This window comes from Populus alba, chromosome 1, assembly GCF_005239225.2.
Source record: "Populus alba chromosome 1, ASM523922v2, whole genome shotgun sequence".
Taxonomy (NCBI): Eukaryota; Viridiplantae; Streptophyta; class Magnoliopsida; order Malpighiales; family Salicaceae; genus Populus; species Populus alba.
Window position 1 is genome coordinate 27,722,856 of NC_133284.1, and position 20,392 is coordinate 27,743,247.

Genomic DNA, 20,392 nt, shown 5'->3' on the forward strand with positions numbered 1-20,392 from the left:
TGTCATGGATTCTCGGCCTCTGCTTGCTACAAAAAGTTTCCAAAATATTTTATCACAACTCATTGGATCATCATGACTATTAAAAATTGTTACTACTTTTCTAAAAAGAGTTTGACTTTACAAGTTGGAGTTTTTATATAGCTAAAAAGTCTTGGAAAATCAAGATAAATTGCAAGACTTTTTCTTGTTTTTTTATACATATTTCATTTGAGGTACGCAAATAATAATAATAATAATAATAATAATAATAATAATAATAATAATAATAATAATAATCAAATATTGGGATTTTTGTGAAATGATGTCTTCTACTTCTTCTTCTTCTTCTTCTTCTTCTTCTGTTTAATTGATTAGCCACGCAACTTATTTATGCAAGTTTAGAAACAAATTAATGGACATTAAAAAGATAATCTAGGCAAAGTTTGGAAACAAGTACGAACCCTACATTGCCTCCAATTCTTCTACGTTTCTCCTCCTTTTCTTCTAAATATCTTGATTTTAAAAACTAGCTAGCTAGCCTGATTTGAATTCTGTTTGACTTTGAGCAAGTAATATTACAAGCTGATAATACTAAATTTATACCAAAGGCTTAGAAAAGTATTTTAGCCTTAGTATATATAGAAGCGTGGCAACTATCACAAGTTGCAAAATGCTTGTTTTCACATATCCTTCCCCGGACGTAAACTTCACCAAAAACTTGGAGGTCACTGTCTACAATACGTGATTTAACATTCAACATAATTGTTTAAATGGTTTGCAGCTCTATTTGGCTTCTTTTGTTATTTTCCTTTTCTTGTACAAGAAGTGTTTGCAGTTATGAATGGACTGAGTTCACTAGAATTTATAAAAATAAGTATTTTAAATTTTTAAAATTAAAATAAGATTGTTTTAATATTTTTATGAGTTACATCTAGTTTTGACTTAATCAATTCGGATAGTTCTAAATTAACTTTCTTATAACACAGTTCAGATTAAAGAAGGGATCAATCGAGTTCTAGATTAACTTATCTAAATTGGTTTAATAACTTTGGGCTTTTATATTGTTACCATGATATGTGTACATGATCTATTACTTAAAATAGAACACCCTTCTAGAAGGAAAAATAGATATTTCAAAAGAAAAAAACATTATACATACACGATACTACAAATAGAAACGATAATAGGTACCATTGGTCAAGTTTCTCTATTTTTAATTATAGGAACTCGTCACCCATTGAATAATAAATTTAGATATTCATATTATATTTATTGGGTTTTAGGTATCTATATAAGTATTTATTATTTGACTATTATTTAATATTCAATAAAAAAAAATAATATATATTTGAAGTATTTATATTTAAATGATAAATACTATACATGTATGTGTAGTATGTGTAGTGTATCATATCAGTATTAAGATATGTAAATATTATATGTATTGGATAAAAAAAATATATAACGTTCTATATATATTCGGTTAAGTGTGAGTAGAATTTCAAGCTGAATTTAACATTATTTATTACTTATTGAATAAAATAATTATCTAAAAAAAATTCATTCAATTAAGTTGGTTCAGCATGGAAAACAAGGATGTGATCAGTTATTACTATCAACGAATAAATTTGAGGACACGGTCTTGATATTATTTTTTCCATTTTAATTTAAATGTCTAACCAACTTGATTGAAGCTTGATTATTTCGAAAGACTTGGTAGTAAAAATTACGGATGCTTAAATGATTTCTTTTGTATTTAAAATAATTGGTTTCTTATCGAGTGCTCCGCACGTGATTCATGTTAATTACTTATAATTTATAAATAAGATAATATATTGCCTTAAAATTAACAATTAAAGAAAACCACAATCTGAAACAAACTCCATCTTTGAATAAAAATCTATATAATAATCTTTGAATAATCTATATAATTTTAATTTCCAAGTTCCGAAAAGAAAATTCTTAAAACCATTAACTTGCTGGGAAACTTTTGGGTTGGGCTACCTAGACTGACCGATGCATCTTAACATGCTTCATTTAGTATTTTTTTTCTTTAAAGCATGAGATTATATAATGTTCGCTACTATATCATTTTCTCGCATGTGTCCCCCTTAATTAATTATTTACCAAGGAATCTGCAGCACTATAAAATTTAATTTAAGACTGTTGAGATTCTAAACAAACAAATAAAGAAATAATACTTTTGAGATCTGCACATTTTCTTTCTTTTGTACCTAGGAGGAAAGTGAAAGGAAATTAAAGGAGAGGATATACCAAAAAAAGAAAGAAATATTGATAATGAATTAATAAGGTGACACATGGAATATGGATAAAGAAAGATTGTGATATTATAGTAAAATGTTACATTTTAATATGATAGTTTTGGTGAAATGTAAATTGATATATGGTAAATAATGCAAGGAAATATTGAAAGAAATTAATGGTAATATGGTTAAGTATATAACATTTGAGATTGAAAAGATATTGATACGTTGCCTCTCTTTTTGAAAACTATGAAAGTTTCCAAGCGTGGGAGTGATTGTAGTTGGAGGGGATTGACTTGCTAGAGGTGTATATAGGTCGTTATCATCTTATTTGAATTTTAAATTTATTAATTGGTATTATAACAAATACCTTATTTGATTGATGTGAAACTGATACAGGACAGGTTACTGTTGTTACAGGATAGCTCAACACTGCAGATGAAGAGCTGGCCAGCTTGCCATGAACTGAATTACAACTTGTGGCATTATTTCCCTGAACGAATTGCCAGCAAGACTTTTCTTATTTTTACGTAGATTCCTAGTAGTCTTGGCACTTGGTGCCTTTATAATTTCTGTTTTAGTTTAAGATGAATTTAAGGATACAAGTCCTGTTTTTGTAAGGGGTTTTCTTGTAACCCTTTATTTTTCTATTCATTTCCGTAAGTTATTATTTGAGTGGGATTAGGATATATATATATAAAAGCAGCCAGCCACTCAAAAACACACTTGCACTTGAGATCTTGACTTAGTGATGGAAAGAGCTTGTTCCTTTCCACCTCACCAGAGTTCAAATCTCATTATGAATGCCTGTCATCCCTGCGATGCCTTACATGTTCACTGGGTTTGTAGGATATTTAGTGGACCGTGGGATTAGTCGTGGTGCGCGCAAGCTGGTCCAGATATTCATGTAAATCAAAAAAAAAAAAAAACACACTTTTGATTTGGAATAAGAACACTCTTTCAGAAACATACTTGTTACTCGTGGATTTGGTACTTATTATTATTCGTGGATTCAAGTAGACTATATTAAAAAGACGGTGTTTTTTTTATACGCTTTTGCTATGTTAGAAACGATGGTTGGAAATGTAAAGTAAAGAAAGGAATAATGTCGCGAATGTAATGATTGATTGGAGTTTATAAAGGGATAGCTAAATTATTGGCAACCAAATAGGTTTGACAGATTGATTAATATCTGTAAGGGAATAGCTGAATTATTGACAACTACAAAAGAATAACTGAAATGTAGATAACCAAATGAGTTTGCTGAAATTATAGTGTTCGTGAGGGAAGCTAGAATTACTCTGGCAACAATGTAGAATAGTTGAAAATATTGAATGTTAATTTAAAAGATATGGGTTAATGGTGTTGATTTGATCAAAATATTAGGAAAATAATGTAGATATATATAGTTGGCAAAATGTATTGTTTATTATTATTATTATTATTAAATCTTTTGTTATTATTTGTGCAGTTACAAATTCTTCACATTACAAGTTCTTCACAAGGCAAGCGGAGATTTATGTTTTAGTATAATAAAATTTATAGCTTGATAATAAAGAAATGTAATTAATAATATACTTTATATCTTTTGGAGATGTATGCAATTAAGTTTCAGGCTGGATGTTGTAAGCTTTTGAATATGATTAATTACTTGAATATGATATGTTGACTAATATATATTAATGAAGTAATTTAAGTAGATGAATTGTATGTTTAAATACATGTTTCGTAATAACTTATGTTTTAAATTCATTCACTTGCTATTTGCTATATAATATGATTGTTTGATACTAAGAAAGAATATATGTATGTTGTTGGAATGTTAAAAATGAAATTGAGATGAGATGTGATTCATGATGGTGGGGTCAAATATAAGATTGGAAATTAAATGTGTGATTAGAGTAAATATCAATAATTTAGTATGTTTAAAAATAATAAAAAAAAAACTATATCAAATTTTCTGCAAGGATATATGAAAATATAAAAATAAAACCTAAAAAAAAAAAAGATTTTCTTTTTGTCAAAGAGTTGAGAATAACCATAATATATATGATATTTAAACATGAGGATGTTTATTCATGGTTTTTATTAGGTTAGGTCAGGTTATTTTTTTATTTTTTATTCAACTCATATTAGTTTAAATTTCAAATTGATTAAGTTTTGGATTGATATATTAAGTCAATCCAGTTTAATGATTAGATTAAAAAAGATTTAATGTTCATCTCAATGAGAACTAAAAAAAAAAAAGAATCTTAACTAGCTAGGAATGATTCATATCTAGCTAGGAAGACATTGAATCCTTTTTGCCTCATCCCTCCCTTCTAGCTTGTTCCTATATTCATCTTCTTCCTTTTACTCCACCACCTCCTCTTCAATTATATATAATACTAAACATAATTTTAAAGCATCAAATAGCTTGATCACAAAAAACATAACTTAAAGTACGCATTCTATAGAAAATTAACTAATTCCAAACTTCAAACTGTATATTCTTGATATGAACATTGATACAATACAGAAAAATGAACCAATAAATTAAAGAATCGCTCAAATCCTCATACATGCAATATATTAAACACAATTTTGCACAACTAATAAAATTATAATTTTAGCTATAATCACAACACGTATATTTTGATCGAAACCCAGTATATATATGAAGCTAGCTAGCCTAATCAATTAATTAATCAGCAAAACAAGACCTTCGATCTTTAGACCTCTCAACAGTAGGGGATTGCATTGGCGTGGTCTTTGAAGAAGCAGGAGACAACTCACCACCAGCAGGTAAGTCTTGTAGAGCAGCAAGAATCCGCTGGATGCTAACAGAGCGAGCTATCTTGAAGCTAGAAGATCTCCTCTCCCTATGTGTCTTGGAGAAAATATTGGATGATATTGAAAGGATGAGATAAACCAATGCTTGGACTGCAACAAACACCCCCACCTTCAATAACATGTCCCCTGTTCTGCTTTCCATCATCATATTATTTCTTTCGTTTGGTCTCAGTGTACACACAATTGAATAGCTTGCCGAATCCTTTACTCCAATTTCAGCTCATAAAACCACGCATATATATAGTGAGAGGCATCAGCCTTCAGCCTTGCTCGGAGGCTTACTGTTTCAAACTTTGAATCATTGGGCAGGTAGTCTTCTTGTTCATATATAAAAATATAATCTTTAATCCTTTCCACGCATGGATACGTGTAGGATGATAACAACTTGATGTTCACACAATTGTAAGGACAGGGTCCTACCCTCTGTATTCCGTGCCCAGACAGCAACTTATTGGCCGAAACTTACCGCCTCAAAGGCATTGCGTGGAAGTTTCCAGGTAGGGTTTACTACGGGACCTGGTCAATCTTGATTTATAGAACTGTATACATGGTCTCCAATTAAAGCCCTTAAACATTCACCGGTCAACATCACCAGCCACGCAAGAACATTAGCTATTACTAATTCTTTTGTTTTTGGTATGGTAGGGATATAATTACTATTGTTCAATGGAAAAGTAAACATGTAATCCTGCTAACTATTCAGAGTTCAGTGAACGTGATTAGGCTTAGTTTCACGTGCATTTAATGGTTCAAATTAATAAATGCTTGATTTCATTTCTTAAAGAACTGATCAAACTTTATATAGATGGGCCATGAAGAATGATGATTAGATTACTTATACAACACGAGTGAGCTTTCTGCTGTTATATCAAAATCTCTATAAAGAAAGAAAGGACGTGTTCCAAGGCAGAAGGTGTTTGCTTCGAAGGCAGTATGCGGCTCCACAACGCTCCGTGTTGGCCATTTGCTGCACGTGACACATTATTTTCAATTCTTAGCCAAAAGCTGGCACCTAAACTACTGGATTTGCCCCCACAAGCACCTTGATGCTACGCAAATACAAATCAGTTTTGATTGTAATTGTATATAAAAGGTTACTTTTTTTCCAGAATCTGATGATCACGATCTTTTACTGAAAAGGGATCAAATGATTATGAGACCTTTTAACGGCCGAAACAAATATTAGGTAGACTTTCGAAGTTTGTAGTTAGTGCCAACTTTTTTTTATTGTTGTTTGTTCCTCATTAAGATAAAATGATGAAGAGCCAACTAAGCTCCCTTTTGCAACGCTTTCGAAGGACGAAAGTTGGTAAAATCCGGCAATTGGATATTATATCTGAACTATTTTTGAACTTGAAGCATTCCCAAGATGAAGAAAACATGATAGGACGAAGAAAAATCAATTCAACCACGCTGTATTTCTGGCCAAAATCCAATCCCAAACAAGGTATTAACTTTACAATATCCATAGTGGAAGTCTGAAGGGGAGAAGGAGATGCACAACCATCACAAGTTCTTTGTGTAACACAATCGTTCACTGTTGATTTACACTTCACTCGATCAATTCCAAACCAAAAACCCAAAATCCCCAGAAGCATTTATTTACCTGCATTCAAATTCTGAAATGGACATGTATTAGTTAGTTAATGACCAATACCAAGTCTCAGCCTGATATAAAGAAACAGTGTACCATATATGCAAAAATTAACTAACTAGCTTGCTAACAAGACCTGGTTATCCCAATTTTGCAGGGACACCATGCCAGAGCTAGACATCCTAGCAAAGATCTCCTAATCTATATTATGCCCTGCCAAAATGGTTTGTTCGTTGTTAGGAATCAACAAATAATCATAGCAGTCTCTGTATCCATTAACTCTTTCGCAGATTAATAGCACAATTCTCTGACTGCCAACTTTTACAAGGCACAATCCTTTGACAGGCTAAGCTGGAGCTTCATAGATGATAATTCTAAGGAATTTACTGCACATAAGGTAAAACCTACAAAGAGTATTTGTCCTTAACAGAGACTGCGTATTAATTATGAGAATTTGAAGCACCATTAGATTTACAGTAAATAAAGTATCTCGTCATCCATCCTCATCCAAAACTTTACTTCTCATGGTCTGGATTTCATTGGTACAAGTTCTGAAAATTCTCTCTATACATTAAAATTTGTTGCAAATCTATATATTTCATCCGAGGATACAGCTGGATGATTTAGTTTTCTGGTCATTCTTTTATCTCACCCAACTAGAATATTATGATCTGGAATCAAGTTATATCCAAGAAAATGATTAGCGAAATCAAATTCCATACATACAAATCTAGCTTAAAACCAGTCCCTCAGGGCTTAGCTTTCTAGCTTGGTATGATTTTAATTGCGTTATAGTCTATCTTCCCAAATTCCATGAATACCACCCTGTATGTCATCTATCTTCAATGAGAATGCATTACAGGAAATTGACCAGGCAGTATGCTCAATCATAATGGGAGAAGAAGCTTCACTCTATTCTCATCCACAACACGGTTTCATAGACTTTTGTCCAGGACTAAGTTCATTAGAACCGAGCAAGAACATTAATATGAGGAAACAAATTACTTTCACATGGTTGAAAACAGACACAAAATCTGTTCAACATATATATGCCAAGAACAAGTAGCAAGACAAAATTTAGCAAGCTATCATTTCTGAAATTTAGTAACTAGGAAGTATTGCCATCAATTTGATATATGTCAATTTAATCAGAAGCATTTAGAAGGACTTTGAATTCACATGAAACAATTTTTTGATTGACCTAAAATAGGGACAGCAAGTAAAAAGACAGCAGACAGCATATTCCTATTGAATTGTTAGAGATAGCAGAAATTGTGTGAGGTTAGCAGTTAGACACAGTCAATCCAAGATCAATGCAACGTTGAAATTATGTTTCCATACCCATAACCTAATAAAACAACTTTAGACAATCCTAATTACTGCTACTCAAATCAGCAAATCAACAAAATTCAGAAGCACAAATTCAATTTCATAAAGAAACAAAACCAATGTGAAGAAAAACATGCAACAGTCAATAAAAATCCAAGCATTCACCCCTAAAATCTAAGCAACCCACATAATTCTGACATGAAAAAATGTATCCCACCAGTTTTTTTTATATATAAAAAAACAACTTCAAAATTAAAGAAATTGAAAGATTACCAAAAGTGTGGAGGAAGAGAGGCGGACAAAACCCCGACATGAGCATGATTAGCATCATGATGAGGATGATCAGGAGACCAAGTTTCCAAATTCTCCTCTCTGACAACTGGCGTTTGTAACTGGAAGCGACAGAGAGGACAAGAGTTGTGGTTAGAAAGCCAGGGGAGAATGCAGCCTGGATGGTACAGGTGACTGCAGGGCAGCTGCTTGGCCTCAACATCAATCAAGAACTGATCTTTACACACTGCACACACAAGCATTGGATCCATTTCTAGCATGCAAGAAGTGATTTTTATGGTGGGGATGATAGAGTCAATAGTGGCGTTTGTATTATCATCTTCACAATCGCAATGGCTATTGGTGTTGAGATGTTGAAGGAAGTTGAGGAAGGAGGGGCTGTCAAGGAGGAAAGTGGTGGTGTCAGCGGTGGTCGAGGTGGGAATGGGGTCCATGAGTTCAAGAAAGTCATGGTGGCAGTGAGGACAAAGAGGAGTGGTGGTGGTGAGAAGGTGGATGCTGAGGTCACATTCATGACACCAGTAGGTTTGCCATTCATTTGTTGGGGTGGAAGACATTGTTGGTGTACTTTTTTTGTTGCTCTGATCAGTGTGACCTAGCTTTTGGCGTTGCAATCTCTACTTGGCTAGGCTGATTCCCTGAACAATAATGGGGTAATAAAAAAGAGGAAAGAAGGGAGTGGGGGGGGTTGTGAGATGTGGATGTGAATCTGAAGGATAACTTGTTACTTGTTTGCTTCTAGGTTGGAGTTTGGAGGATGGAAAGGAAACGAGGAGGTTAGGTGGGGTCTATCTATGTGATATTGTGATGTGATGTCCTCTTGTGGCCTTGGGTAGCTGCCCTTTCTTGTCATCTTAGCTACATTTCTCTCTCATTTACTACATTCTAATATTACGATCATTGACGTCGCTTTGGCCGAGTGGTTAAGGCGTGTGCCTGCTAAGTACATGGGGTTTCCCCGCGAGAGTTCGAATCTCTCAGGCGACGTTTTGTTTTTTTTCCCCGTACTCTTTCTAACATCAATGAAAATTGTCAGGAAATCCACAACTATTATAATTTAGTTAACAGGTGGAGATTTCAGTAAAGTAAAACTGAAGACAAATACAAGCCTGCAATTATGGCTGCTCTCAGGCGACGTTTTGTTTTTTTTCCCCGTCTCTTTCTAACATCAATGAAAATTGTCAGGAAATCCACAACTATTATAATTTAGTTAACAGGTGGAGATTTCAGTAAAGTAAAACTGAAGACAAATACAAGCCTGCAATTATGGCTGCTGGCACAAGATGTTGCCTACAGACTACACCTCAGGTGAAGATTGTGAGTCCTTAAGGTTCTTTGAACTTTGTCGATTCCACTGATTGGTGATTTGCAGAATCTGCTGTTTTTGAAACTGTTGGATGAACCATCTTTATTTATTTTTGCAATGTCTTGTGGGTTTCATTTGCATATTTGGATTATATCTTATTAGGTTTTGAAGCAAATGCTACAAAAGAATAAGAATTTTCATATCTTTGCCAAGAATCTGCTTATGTGGAATGAGAGTAGAAGGGTGTCTTGGTAGTCTTGAAAGGTGGAATTGTATGTGCTTGTACACACAGATACATATGTTTTCCCATAGCAACCCTATAGCCCAGTGGACAGCAGTCTGGGATTTAGCGCTGAGCGATAGTGATTAGTAATTAGCAAGCCAGGGGACGTCCGAGATTCTATTTTGTGCAAAAATATGTAGGCTTTTTTTTTTTTTTTTTTTTTTTTTTTCTTTTTTTATGGGATTGATTGCTTGTACAGAGAAATAATGATCCGACTTCTATTTTGTATTTCAATGCAGTGCTGCAGATTTACAATAGCTTGAGAGACCTATAGAGTGTGTGGCTCAGAAATTGTCATGGCTAGTATGGTCAAGCAAATGCAATTGAAATTCAACCATATTGATGTTAGGTTTTTCAGTATTGCTATACTAGCTGTATGGTTGTGCGGTGCGGCAAGACATTGTGATGGTCAGGAAGACTGTTCCTCCATTTCTGCCTCTGCTCCGGACCTGCTGCTGCTAATTTAGATAGTCATGGGTTTGAAGATGATACAACGTCAACGGAGTCCTAGTTTTAAGCACAAGTGGAGAAGCCAGAGGTAAATCTTTACCTAGAAGAACCTAGCAATTATCTAAATACTGAAATTGATGTCTCACAATATTGGCTTTCATCTTCAGTAACAGATTCAGGGCTACCAGGAACTCTCACAATTTCTTAGCCAGCTAAGTTTGCTTTTGTTATTGTAAACTCTGTGTTCCGACTATATTCTATGGACTATACATTCTGGTTGTCTAAAATCTGGTCTAGGAAAGCAGGCAATTTGGGGAAGTTAACTATTAGTGTAAAGATAGATATATCTGTATGATACTTGCTTGTGAGTGAGGTGATTTGAACAGTGTCATTTCACTATTGATGCTGTTGATGAGTCTTCTTTAGCACATTGCAGAATCTGGTGGTTTCTTTTTTCAAATGCCCTGTAAAGGTCAAATAAGGAACACTTGAGATTTTGATGCAATTGGCATATATACTTGGTGGAGAATAAGCATATCAATGGAATCATGTTCTGTTCTCTCTAGTTTCTTGGTAGGAAAGACCATATTCTTGAGGACTGAAGTGGATGCCATGATGTGTAGATGAGAAGATGACATTCAACAAAATGAAATGAAATTGTTCTGTTCAGTACAGGGGATCCTTTCAAAGCTTCTATCTCAACAAATTGTATGCAAAACACTTGAGAAATGCCTTCAAACTGGATTAAGTTGGCAAGTTAAGGTGCAAAATCAAATCATAGATTGCAGCCATAAACTAATTGAGGCCCTGGAATTTTATGCCTCATCCCAGTTTCTGAAGCTCGGATTACATCTAATCAGCCTGTAGATCCCATATTGTAATTGAAAAGTAAAACTCAGACAAGATCGCCATTTCTTAAATAGGAACAAAAATTTATTGCAAATCAAAGAGGCATAGACAGTAACACACAAATTTTATTGAAGGGGGCATTGACATTGGATTCGAAAATTAACACATCTAGAGCTCAGCAGAGAGAGAGAGAGAGAGAGAAGAGAAGAAGGCTATTGAGGGAGAGCTTAGAGGCCTCAAGATCGGCATCTTTCTTGATAAAAACCCTGGTCGCCATCTTCAAGAGGGCAGAGACAGTAACGCATACTACACACATATTTTATTAAGGGTTTCAAAATTAACACAACTAGATCTCAGCAGAGAGAGAGTTTATGGTCCAGCCGAAGAAGGCTGTTGAGAGAGCTTAGAGGCCTCAAGATCAGCAGCTTGCTTGATAAAACCCTGGTCATCATCTTCAAGAGCCATCTGAATAGGACTAGACCCCAACCCATCAGCAATAGCAAGCATGATCTTCTTCAACTCTGACCTGTACTCTTCACGATCAACACTTCCACTCTGATCACAATCAAACTTGTCAAAGATGGAGTCATACAGATTTGTGAGCTCCTCAGGTGCTGTGGCCACGTCCACTCCAAAGTGGGTTTCGATCAAACGCAAGGTTTCGAAGGCCTTGCGGAGTTCAGAGCGGGACAAGACTCCGTCGTTGTTGAGGTCAAGCTTCGTAAATGCCTCGTCCACACTCTTATTGAACTGAGCCTCGTCGTTAACAAAGTCACGTACTGTTGATCCATCTATGATCACCACTCCCATTTTTCGTTGATATTTTTTCCGCTCCCCTTTCTCTGTTGAAGGAATGAAGAAAGGACTGGGATGAGATTTCGGTGGCAATTATTAACTGTTCAAGGGAGACCTTAGATTAGTTCCAATCTTATATATACTCATTCTCAATTGAGTCCAATTCTATGAATTTTATCAATTTGATCCTCAACGTTTTCTTAAAAAATATCAGTTGGTCTTTCTTACGATTTCCATCAAAATTTCTTCCAATTGACTCCCATTTCAGTAAAATGTTACTATTTATAATTTTTTTCTGTTCAATTGCGTTAAGTCAACGCTGCTTTAGTGTATAAAATATGCATATTAGATCTAAATTATCAATAGAAATTGATAAAAGGATGCAATTGAGAAAAATAAGCAATCTTCAAAACCTAATGGACAAAATCTAGCAGTTTGGGATCCAATTTAATACACGTATATATAGGCTTAAGGCTTTTCTTGGGAAATTTCAAATTGACCATTCTCAATTTTACCAAAAGAAAAAAGAAATTGTTAATTGGACTCCTAAAAGTTCAGATACTTGTTCAATTAGGCATGCAGGTCAATTTTTCCATCTTTTCCAGGACACTAAAAGGAGGACTCAATTGAGAAATATGTAAATAGATTGGGGGAGACCATTGAGATATTCCTTTTGTTTTCTTTTTCATGGCCGGTGCCTTTTTTTCTGATTTTCCGGGATGCAAAGTCAGGTGGCAAAAACATGAGGCTACAATTGTATACGACGGACAGATGGTGTCCTACCGTCATGATGTGCTGCTGGTGCCGCGGGTTTCCCAAATCCACTTGCTATGCTTTCAACTCTATTCTTGATTTTTTTTAGGACAGCTTGCAATTTTTTTTTGTTTTTACACCTGAAATATGAAAAAAAAAATAAAAAAAACCTATTGACCCGAATAGGCTTGGGATCCATTATACAAATGGACCAAGTCCTCCTCACATGTCCTGGTGAGAGCCCATCGGCCCAATGGGACATGTGGTGACAAAAGAGCAAATAAATAAATAAATGAAATGAAAATATGTAATGATTTAAGGCCATTAAACAGGAACAAAGAAAACTGGAAGAACAGGAGGATTGAGATGAGGTCCGGGCTGCAATTATAGATTCCTTTTCCAGTTCTGAATAATTTGATGGTGCTGAAATTGAAATTCTGCAGAAAATGTGAAAGTTGCTTGAGATACACGGAATATTGGATGGTACCTGCCTGCTGTTGAAGGTGGTGATGCAGCTGCTGGAAGACAACTAGTATTTCCTTGCCTTGAAGTGTTTGTTGTTCATGATGAGTTATGCCATGTTGAACACAAGCATGCTTGTGAGACTTTGAGCTTCAAGACTGAAACATTCATATCGATATTTTTTTTATATTTTTGATTTTTTTTATTGATTTTGTTTTTTTAGAACTTGCTCTGATTCTCATAAATTTTGTTTAATAAATTTCGTTTTGTTGGACGATTAATTTTTCAATAGAAAAGGTTAATGTAGCTTTAATGTTTTTAAAGTTAAAAATGGCTAGAGAGAGTGTTTAATATTTTATGTTTGATTTTGAGTATTTTTGCTCCATTGGTTTCGAAAGCTTTTAAGGTATCGAAGATTTTCTATTTTGAACCAAGCCATATTACAACCCTTGAAAAGCCCTTATGATTTATGAAATGCATGTAATCTAAATGGTGGAGAGTGAGATGATATGCAAGCTTATGGTAGATCATTTTCATTAGAATGAACTTGAGTGAAATACTAACCTTTCAAATAAACACATGAGAATTGAGTGATTGAACCTGTAAGGTTTGCTATTTGGTTATTTTATTTTAAAATAAAAATGCTTGATAAAACAATTTTAAATTGATTGGAATGTCATTCATGATATATTATGATGATTTGAGAGTTTTATTGTTTTTTATTGATGACATTATATTTTTTACAATGAAAAAGTAAATTTTGTCAAAGGACTTGCAAAAGATAAGAGTCGGGGAATTTGATTAGTGCAAGACATACATATAATTTTATTCATTTTAGATTATAATTTTTAATGTGTTTTGATCTTATTTGAGCTTATTGGAAATTATTTTATAAGTTTGGCGTACCTAAGAGACTTTGAGAATTAATTATTAGAAGATAAGAAATTTTGCATTTTATGTTTTGAACCTTACTTCTTATGACAAGTTGTTTTCCAAGTTAGAGTCTTCGAATGTGATCGTAGGCTTAATCTAAGTTTAAGTATACATATCAAACTTTTCAAGAAGGTGTTATAGGCAAAAATCCAAGTTTGTTTGGACATCTAAATAGACGTGTAAAAATTGGGTCGAAATCCTATTTATAATAGGATTCTCTGTTTTCACACTAAACATTTAGATGGACATATCTTGAACTTTAGATATCAAAATCAGATCATTCAAAACCCCAAACTCATTTACACATTCAAGTACAACATTTATTAAGAGCTCCATGTCATACAAAATCATTTTCAAGATGAAAATTCTAATGCAGATGAAGAACGAGTTTTATCTCCTAATTTAATGAGAAACTAACAGTTTGGGAGTCTTACCATTAAGAAGAAATTTGATGGCATCATATAGATTTTCTCTACAACCTATGGCCTCTTAATCTTTACCCATGATATTTTATAATAAAGGCTATCTATTGAGATACAAAAACACCAAGAGATCAATGTAAGAAGGACTTTCAAGAAGTCATATAGATTTTTTAGTTGTTGAAATTTTCACAAAAGACTTAGCTACTGGAATTTCCTAGAGGATAAGCAACTAAATCTTGAGTTCAGTTCAAGAGAAATAGACTTCATCTCCATTAGCAGTTATGAGAAGTAACGTTAATTCTTTTATATTCAAGTACTTATTTATCATTATTTTAGAATTATGCTATTAATTTCTTTTCATGGTAATTGAATTGTTTTGAGATAGTACATGTGCTTTCTAGTTTCTTTCGATCTATAATTGTTGTCAGGAACAAGAATAAGAAGTAAAAGAATTAACTTGATTGGTACAACTTTCACCTTAATTTGTTAAAAAAAAATAAACTAAGTTAAATTATTTAAGCTTTTGAATATTTGTTTAGAATAAATTTAATACAATTTTCTTCTAAGGCTACTGCCGAGTGAATGATAATTGCTTTTCATTATTAAATTATCTTGATGATAAGAAATTGATTAGAAAATTTTATATAATTAATTTACTCATAATCTCCCTGACCTCTTTTAACTTTAAAGAATATCGAATTTATTTGCTTAACTTGTAAGGATATTTATTTTACTTCGATGATCAATAGATTTACAGGAAAGGATATTTAAATCATTGAACTAAATTAACAACATATCAATCCATTATATTCATTTTCAAAATCTTCTTTAAATTTTGATTCAAATCACCCTTTGTTCTTTTTTATTTCGGTATCTTATAAGAAAATTGTACAAAAATTTTCTTGGGTTCCACTTGATTTTCATAATCATACTATAAAATTATTTTGTTATTAATAATAAAATTAGAATTATATTTTGGAGGTCTCGACTACTACCGAACAATTAGAGTTTACCTCACCAGAAATTGCTAATTGGTCCTTTCTCATAGGAGCTGGAGGAATTTCCTGGCTCCCTTGAAAACTTACTCATGATGGGATGGGATGATAAACTGAAGAGCGTTGTACCTCATAAGCTTCAACACCTCACTTCCCTTAAGAAATTGGAGAGGAATTTTTACCCTTAATTCTCTTCAATTTACTAATGAATTATCTATGTTTTATATGTTTATTTAATTCTCATGTTTTATCTTCCCATTGAATTTACTAATGAATTAGAACAGAAGAAAGAAGAAGATGATAGCTTAGCTATCTTTCCTGTGTAGCAAGGTATGGCCAAAACTCATTGCAGATTCTTTCTCAAGCTGCTAACTACTTGCCTACTAAGTACACTGCTTTTCTTTTCTTTTTCTCTGGCATCTAATTAATTGTATGTAGCCAGTGTTCACAGAGTTGGCTTCTTTCATAGCTTCTATATAAATGTCCAAAATTTAAATTTTTTGCCTTTCTGCTTAATTAACGCAAGGCATGACCTTTTTGGCAATCCCTGTTTCCATATGTAAGAAAATAATTGCTTGCTTTTATTTACACCTACCTTTCTGTTCATAATTAACGCAAGGCATGACTTTTTTGGCTTTCTTCGAGTGCAAATGTGCTGCTCTGATATAGCAGATTCCATTTCTAATTCCTGTGTTAAAGGTTGCTTCCGTTATTGTAGAAAAATTGACTGCGCAGCTTACACTAGAGATATCTATTTCTGATATTTTGTTTATGGTTACGTTGTCTTTTATTGTTTTGTTTAGTTGCTTTTCCAGCTGTTCTGCTCAATTTTAAATCACAGGAGAGGAGTTAAGCACAGTAGTTGCTTCTGAAATAATAAACTTATTTTATTATTTTTAAATTTTTTTGCAATTCATTGGTGTGATTCAGTTTAGCAAGCTCATAGACAAGTAAAACACCTGCCTGATTCATTGTCTGCACTTCTAGACTTTTGTTTCATTTTCCTAATGCCAATTTGGTTGTGAAGGTCCTGCGTGATGGTTTATTTGCTTTTTAATCTTTCTTTTTTCTTTTTTTGAACCTGATTGAATGATCACACGTTGGTTTAGGGATTCTAAAGGAAGGATAATACTTGCAGCTTTCAAGAAAGTGGATAATCAGGCATGTGCACAGATTGCAGAAGTCCAAGCTATTATACATAGATTAGCATAGGCAGGAGCTGTTGGTTTGCAAGTACAGATGTGAAACTTGACAGATTCTTGGTTATTTCGCAAAATGACAAGCCGTGTTAGTCTGCACTGCTTGTAATCCACCTTATATGATGATGTTGATATTGTGGACCTAGGGATATGATTTTTTGAAACAGTTGTAGTTGTGACAGCCTCTTGTCACTAAGAGAAGAACCCAACTTTGTAGTCTATTTATTGATTTACTGGAACAGTTTGAGTGGACTACAGTCCCATGAGGTTTCCTCCATACTGCGGGTTTTCCACGTAAAATTATCGTGTCTTGTTTTTTTGATTGCTTGTCTTGGATTGTGTTACTGTTGTATATTTTGATTCATTTTTGGGCTTGTGCTTGTTTATGCCTGTTGAGCAAACATTTACCGAAGCTAGTGATTCTGCGTGGCTCAGGATTTCTGGTATCCCACAAATCAAGATGGATCTCCACTTTATACAAAGAAGTTTCACATTGTTGTAACCTATTTTTGGATCCCCAAATAAATGAAATAAAATAAATAGCCAAAGAAGGTTAGAAAAATAACAGGAGGCAGAAGCGCTCAGCAAATGGTCAGAAAAATCGGTCAAGGAGGTTAAAAATACAAAGATGGATTTTTGACAGTTTATTCTTGAAGGATGAGAGCCATGTTGAGAAGGAAATTTGAATTTTTTGGAGAAAAGCCCAAATTTGGAAGTTTATGGACTTAATTGGATTTTTATTTGAATTTATAGAGGATTTGATTGCAAGAAAATTGATTTTTAAGTCAATTTGGGCTTTAATTAGAAGAAATTTAAGTTCTGGGGCCAAAATATATTTTTTAGGAATTTATTGGGTCAAATCAGGGGCTTAATTGCATAAATATTGAAGTTTAATGGCCAATTAGGGGTTTAATTGTGAAAATCCGAAACCAGGGACCAATTTGGAAAATGTGCCTTAAATTACTGTTCACTTTCTTCCTCAAAAAGCTGCTTGAGTGGCTGCTTTCCAGGCGCGTTTTCCGGCTCGTGTGGCCTCCAAATCCGACACAACATACACCAACATGTCCACATGCAACCCCTTTATCCCGGAGAATGATCAGGTCGGGTCGAAAAAGTCATAAACGGCTCCGGTGAGTGGCTCAAAGTGGCCACCTCGGGCAGTTCACAGCCTGGAGCTGCCAAATTTGGCAGCTCGAGGTGCACACTTTGAGCCAACGGTTGAGATGCTTCCCAACTGAATCAAGGGCTGAAATTTTTCCCCAACGTAGACAAGATTGCCCTCTTCCACAGCCTATAAATAGAGTCGGATTTGATGATCTGAGGGTTGAAAAATTCAGGTCCAAAGTCAGCCAAAAACCAGCATTTTCGCCCAATTTCTGCAGATTTTTCTTCTTCTTCTTTCTTCCTCTGCAACAGGAAACCGACGCCGTCTTCCTCCAACTCCACCGCTGCAACCACCGGCTGAACCACCTCATCGCAGCAGCCACAACCTCTTCGGCCAAGTGAGCCCCTCTTCCTTTCCTCCTCCTTCCTTTTCCTTTCCTCCTTTTTCTTCTTCTTCTTCCTCCTTTTCTTCTTCTTCCTCCCTGTCTACTGTTCACTGCGTGAACAGTAGGCGTGAAATATAATTCACGTCCTACTGTTCACGCAGGACGTGAATTATATATATATGTGTGTGTGTGTATTATTATATTATATATTATAATATATTATATTATATATGTATATATATATGTATATTTTTTCTTTAAAAAAATATATTTTGAAAAATCTTAAAAAATATTGTTGATTTTTCTGCATGTTTTTGTCAAAGTGGTTTAATGTTGGTTTGTATTTTTATACCGTAAAGATACAAAACCAGTGTTAAAAATACCCGGTTTTCGTCAAAATATCAAAGATTTTCAGAATAAAAAATGTTTTTGCTTTCAAAAAAATTCTAAAAAGTCCCTAAAAATGTTGTTGATTTTTCTGCATATTTTTATCAAAGTGGATTAATATTGGGTTGTATTTTTATACCGTAAGAATACAAACCCAGTATTAAAATACCCGATTTTTGTTAAAGCATCAAAAAATAAATATTTTCCAAAAAAAGGTTTTGTTTTCATGCATACGGCCTAGTCTCTCCAATATATATATATATAAATATTATAACATCATATTTTCACACAACAAAGAAAATTTTCAAAACAATATATGTATTAGCATGCATTTTGGCTTTAATAACCAGTTTATTTAAGCCATGAGAACTAGGCCAATATTTCAAAAATTCAAAAAATCTTTTTTTTTTGTTTTCTTTTAGTATTTGGGATTATGAATTTATACGTAAAACGTATTCCTAAATATTATTAATGAAATTTTGGTATGGACGTTAGAACGGTTAGGATTTTACCCGATAAGATAAAACCTTTCTTACCGAGGAGGATTTTTCTTGAACCATAGACAGACCAACAACTAGGAAAACACGAAAATACCTTAGTTTTTATCAGACAATAAAACAATGCAGCTTACCTTAGGTAGGGCGTATTTGGGGTGCTAATACCTTCCCTTTACGCAACCAGTCCCCGTACCCGATCTCTGAGACCAGTTAGGGTTCCTAGTGACCAAAATACTAGGTGGCGACTCCCATTCCATTTTCTACCAATAAAAGACAATATTTTTGTTGTATCCCCATAGATATAGATAGATTTACATTATAGATTAAGAAAATGGAAAAACACATGTATGATTTTCGCCGCGACGCCGCACACGTGCGACAGAATGGCGACTCCACTGGGGACCTTGTAGACTAAGCTTTGTTTTTGTCTGATTTGTTTGTGTTTTCATGTGTTTGTTTTTAATATGCCTTTCCATTTATTTGCATATTTGTTTTTATTTTACGCGTATTATTTATGCATTGTATAAAATTATCTCATGCATCACTTGCTTTTATTTTGAAAAGCACACACAAGCTTTAAGTTAAGTGGGGAATTAGCGATTTACCCTAAGACTATCGGTCAGGGTTTAAATGCGTGAAACACCCAACTCATATCCGAGTGCCTGCTTGGTAATGGCGGACATACGTGTCTTAGCTATTCCTTGCAACGCCCCCATACTGTCTTTACGAAGAACGTCACTGGGCAGATATGAGAACCTTCAAGACTAGATAGAAAAAAACTACCCACTCTCACTTGATAAATAGAGTTTGTCCTTAGGTTATGTATCTTTGTTTGCAATGTTATACTCATCACACATCACTTGTGCATCACATTTTCATCACGCATTTTATCATATGCATTACAGATCGTGAAACATAGGTCCCACACCCAGAGTCCATCAAACCCGTTTAACATCAAGAATGGAGAATGAAGAGAGGGCCATCCTAGAATCCCGCTACCAAAGTGAATTGGAAGCCGTAAGGAATGAAGTGTCTCGAATGACCAATCTACTTGAGCAACTTTTAAGAACCAAGAACGGGGAGGGAACATCTACCCAACCACCTATAGGAGCACCGTCAGTTCATGTCCTGGGGGTATCTCAGAACTTGGGGGCAGATTCAGTGACGGGGCAGCACTTTGCACCTGCCATTCCCGTTCAGCCCCCTCAAGCTCACATCACTGTAGATTTGACAGCAGATGGGCCTTCCGATAATAGGTCCACTGGATTTATGAACGATGACA

The 20,392-nt window shown here is 34.2% G+C and overlaps 2 protein-coding genes and 1 non-coding gene across 3 annotated transcripts; 1 reads left to right on the forward strand and 2 right to left on the reverse strand.

Annotated features, from left to right (window-relative positions):
* Positions 1-6,459: 6,459 nt before the first annotated feature.
* On the reverse strand, positions 6,460-9,024 carry LOC118045632 (uncharacterized). Its single transcript, XM_035054322.2, has 2 exons — positions 8,272-9,024; positions 6,460-6,694 (listed from the first exon to the last, which is right to left on the reverse strand). Coding segments are annotated over exons 1-2 (576 nt in total). The 5' UTR covers positions 8,847-9,024; the 3' UTR covers positions 6,460-6,693.
* A 170-nt stretch (positions 9,025-9,194) lies between these two features.
* TRNAS-GCU (transfer RNA serine (anticodon GCU)) lies at positions 9,195-9,276 on the forward strand. Its single transcript has one exon. It is a non-coding gene; the product is annotated as a tRNA-Ser (tRNA).
* Positions 9,277-11,284: 2,008 nt separating this feature from the next.
* Positions 11,285-12,081, reverse strand: LOC118045633 (uncharacterized). The gene has a single exon (XM_035054323.2). The coding sequence runs from the start codon at positions 11,985-11,987 to the stop codon at positions 11,547-11,549; it is 441 nt and encodes a 146-aa protein (XP_034910214.1). The 5' UTR covers positions 11,988-12,081; the 3' UTR covers positions 11,285-11,546.
* Positions 12,082-20,392: the final 8,311 nt, after the last annotated feature.